Raw genomic sequence first — 3,292 nt, 5'->3', positions numbered from 1 at the left:
CAGCACCACATACAAACAAAGATGTTGTGTCCGCCAAAAACTAAAAAATTAATATTAAAAAAATTCTCTCTCTCTCTCTCTCTAAAAAAAAATAAATAAATAAATAAACTATCTGAAATAAATATTGGACACCCATATGTCAGTTCGAATTTTAGATATTTAGGCAAAATACTTCATATTTATGGAAGCCCATTTTCTGCTACATTCCCTTCTACCAACTGCTTTCCCCTGTTCAACACATATTTTCTCTCCTTTTCACCTCCAGTCAGACTCGGTCACATGCCCCCTGGAAGTGGCACTGCTATGGAAGGTGGGTGAAGGCAGTGGGCACCCTGGTGTGATCCGCCTGCTTGACTGGTTTGAGACACCAGAGGGCTTCATGCTGGTCCTTGAGAGGCCTCTGCCTGCCCAGGATCTCTTTGACTACATCACAGAGAAGGGCCCACTTGGTGAAAGCCGAAGTCGCTGCTTTTTTGGCCAGGTAGTGGCAGCTGTCCAACACTGCCATACCCGTGGAGTTGTCCATCGTGACATTAAGGATGAGAACATCCTGATAGACCTCCGCCGGGGCTGTGCCAAACTCATTGATTTTGGCTCTGGTGCCCTGCTTCATGATGAACCCTACACTGATTTTGATGGTAAGACTTCCCTAAATCTCATGGATTTTTTTTTTCCTAAACCTTTGTGCTTCTGACTTTCTCACCTTGAGCTCCAGTGGTGGGTTTTCTTGTAATACTTGACCTATATTGTACCTTTATAAGGTTCTTGATTTCTAATACTGAGGAGTCTCATCCTTGGCCATCTCATAAAAAGTCTATCTTATTATTGATCCAAAATCATCCTGGGCTTTTAATCTAATGAGGGGATCTTGTTATTATGAGTTATTTTATTTTTGGTAAGGGGATTCTACTGTTACTTTTGCAGTGGTGCTTTTCACTTGAGCTGCATCCCCAGCCCTTTCTGTTTATATATTGAGCCAATATCTCACTAAGTTGCTGAGGTTGGCCTTGCTATCCTCCTGCCTCAGTCTCCTTAAGTATCTGGGATTACAGACTTACACTAATATGCCATGCTCTATTGTTACTTTTTAAGTGATTTTATTCTGTCAAGGAGGCTCTCCTATTTAACTGCTCTTTTTTTTGGTGATGGGACTATGATGTTATATTTACAGAGATACTGGGCTAGAAGAGGGCAGCATTAGAATGACTTGACTCTTGCTTTTTGTGCAGGGACAAGGGTGTATAGCCCTCCAGAGTGGATCTCTCGACATCAGTACCATGCCCTCCCAGCCACTGTCTGGTCATTGGGTATCCTTCTGTATGACATGGTGTGTGGGGACATACCCTTTGAGAGAGACCAGGAGATTCTGGAGGCTGAGCTCCATTTTCCTGCCCACGTCTCGCCAGGTGAGGCCCTCACAGATCCCAGCCCAGCAGATTTCATCCTTCCAAGGTACTGTTACTCCTACTAATTGCAAATCTCCCCTGTGCTTCTTGGCCCACAGACTGCTGTGCCCTAATCCGCCGGTGCCTGGACCCAAAACCCTCTTCCCGACCCTCACTGGAGGAGATCCTGCTGGACCCTTGGATGCAAATACCAGCAGAGGAAGCACCCCTCAGCCCCCCCAAAGGAAGCCCTGCCCCCTCGGCCTGGTCTGCACTTCCCTAGGCTTAGCCAGGCTCCCACTGGTTGGAATCCCATGGCTATGCCACAGGGATAGATGGACATCTGTTGACCTGGTTTTACAGGTTGTTAAAATCCAGTATTACTAAGGTCTGTGATTGGGGATTAGGGCGTAGAAGACAAGCCAAGTCTGCCCACTCCCCATTCCAATTTTGTGAAGGAGCCTTCCTCCTAGAGCCTGTGGTCCCTTATTCCGGAGGAGGGAATTCCTTGTATCTTGTTTTGCTAAGGATGGTTATTTGGTTGAAGTTATTTCCCCTTTGAGCCCCAGGACTCTTTGTTCTGACGAGTTGTAATCCCTACACTGGCACCTCCTACTACCACCACACAAACTTAGTTAAAATGCTCTCACTTGGGGCAAGGGTGCTTTCCTTAAAATACCCCAGCAGCTCTTATTTTAGTAAAAGGACCCTTTCCCTTTCCCCTAGCCTAGGGTCCCAGATTCATCAAGCTGCTTGCCAACCTTAACCCAGAATGGCTTATTCTGGGAAAGGTAATGCCCTATTGTTATCCCAGGGCTCTTTTTTTTTCTTCATTTTTTTTTTTTTCTTTTTCGGTGAGGGGACCCTACTCTGTTATCCCAAGTGCTCTTATTCTGGTGAGAAGAACCTTACTTCCACAGCTTGGGGAAGGAATGGGAGATGGACACCACCGGACACCACCAGAGATTAGGATGGGATGGATGGTTTCTGGGGGATGGGCTGGGGGAAATGAGTCTTGCTGTTTGTTCTCCTGGGGACTCCCCTCTCCAACTTTTGCGATTCTTGCTGCCTCCGCCTGAGCCAGGATTGTCCAATTGCTACAATGTAAATACTTGTGTATTGGAGGGAGTGGAGCTACAAAGTGTGCCCTCCTGTCCCTTCTCCCCTGCCTGGATTATTTAAAAAGCCATGTGTGGAAACCCACTATTTAATAAAAGTAATAGAATCAGAATTGACTGGCCATGCATCTACTGTAGGCTAAGCTGAGAAGGAGATGACCTCTGTGAACCTCGGTCTTCTGTGTCATAGAGCCCTTTTATGGGTTTATTTCAGCTGAACCACAAAAATGTTTCCCCTCATTTTTAAAATATTTTTGATTAGCTATTGATGGACCTTTATTTGTTTGTTTATATGTGGTGCTCACACATGCTAGGCAAGCGCTCTACCACTGAGCCACAACTCCAGCCCTCCTCCTCAGTATTTGTGTTTCCCAGTGTGTACAAAAGGATTCTTAGAAATGCAGTAAACATTGAGGACACTTAGGACACATCACCAAAGATGCCAGCTCAAAAGCAAGAAGACCTCTACCCTTTCCTTGAAAAAAATCCTTTTCAGAGTACTTGTAGTGTGATCAGGTTTGAGTGCTAACTGGAATATTAACTACTTCGTCCTTGGCATTTTAATATCCAGGGTGTGATGACATTTTCAACTGGTCTTAATTTCTTTCCTTGTTCTATCCTGGTTTCCTTTTGACCTCAGCTATACCTTGGCCTACTTCCCATCAAAAGCAACTAACCTGTGAACCTCACCAATTCCCTCATTTCCTAAGGTGGCACGTTGGCCCTTAATTCCATCAACTCTCCTGTGTCTTAGCTTGCTAACCCTATACAAGTCACTGGACGCTCTCC

General features: G+C 45.3%; 1 protein-coding gene across 1 annotated transcript; it reads left to right on the top strand.

Annotated features, from left to right (window-relative positions):
* The first annotated feature begins 59 nt into the window (after window positions 1-59).
* Window positions 60-2,616, top strand: Pim2 (Pim-2 proto-oncogene, serine/threonine kinase). The gene is made up of 3 exons (XM_015476526.2): window positions 60-638; window positions 1,230-1,406; window positions 1,505-2,616. The coding sequence occupies exons 1-3, from the start codon at window positions 182-184 to the stop codon at window positions 1,666-1,668; spliced, it is 798 nt and encodes a 265-aa protein (XP_015332012.1). The 5' UTR covers window positions 60-181; the 3' UTR covers window positions 1,669-2,616.
* Window positions 2,617-3,292: the final 676 nt, after the last annotated feature.

Source organism: Marmota marmota, unplaced genomic scaffold, assembly GCF_001458135.2.
Source record: "Marmota marmota marmota unplaced genomic scaffold, marMar, whole genome shotgun sequence".
NCBI classification, from domain to species: Eukaryota; Metazoa; Chordata; class Mammalia; order Rodentia; family Sciuridae; genus Marmota; species Marmota marmota.
The sequence above is the reverse complement of the archived record's forward strand: the minus strand, read 5'-3'. Positions and strand labels throughout refer to the sequence as shown.

Bases quoted from the DNA above. Each gene is read 5' to 3' on its own strand.
- Pim2 (XM_015476526.2), top strand. From the start codon at position 182: ATGGAAGCCCATTTTCTGCTACATTCCCTTCTACCAACTGCTTTCCCC. The intron at 639-1,229 runs GTAAGACTTCCC...CTTTTTGTGCAG, and splicing joins ACCCTACACTGATTTTGATG to GGACAAGGGTGTATAGCCCT. The intron at 1,407-1,504 runs GTGAGGCCCTCA...CTTGGCCCACAG, and splicing joins TCCTGCCCACGTCTCGCCAG to ACTGCTGTGCCCTAATCCGC.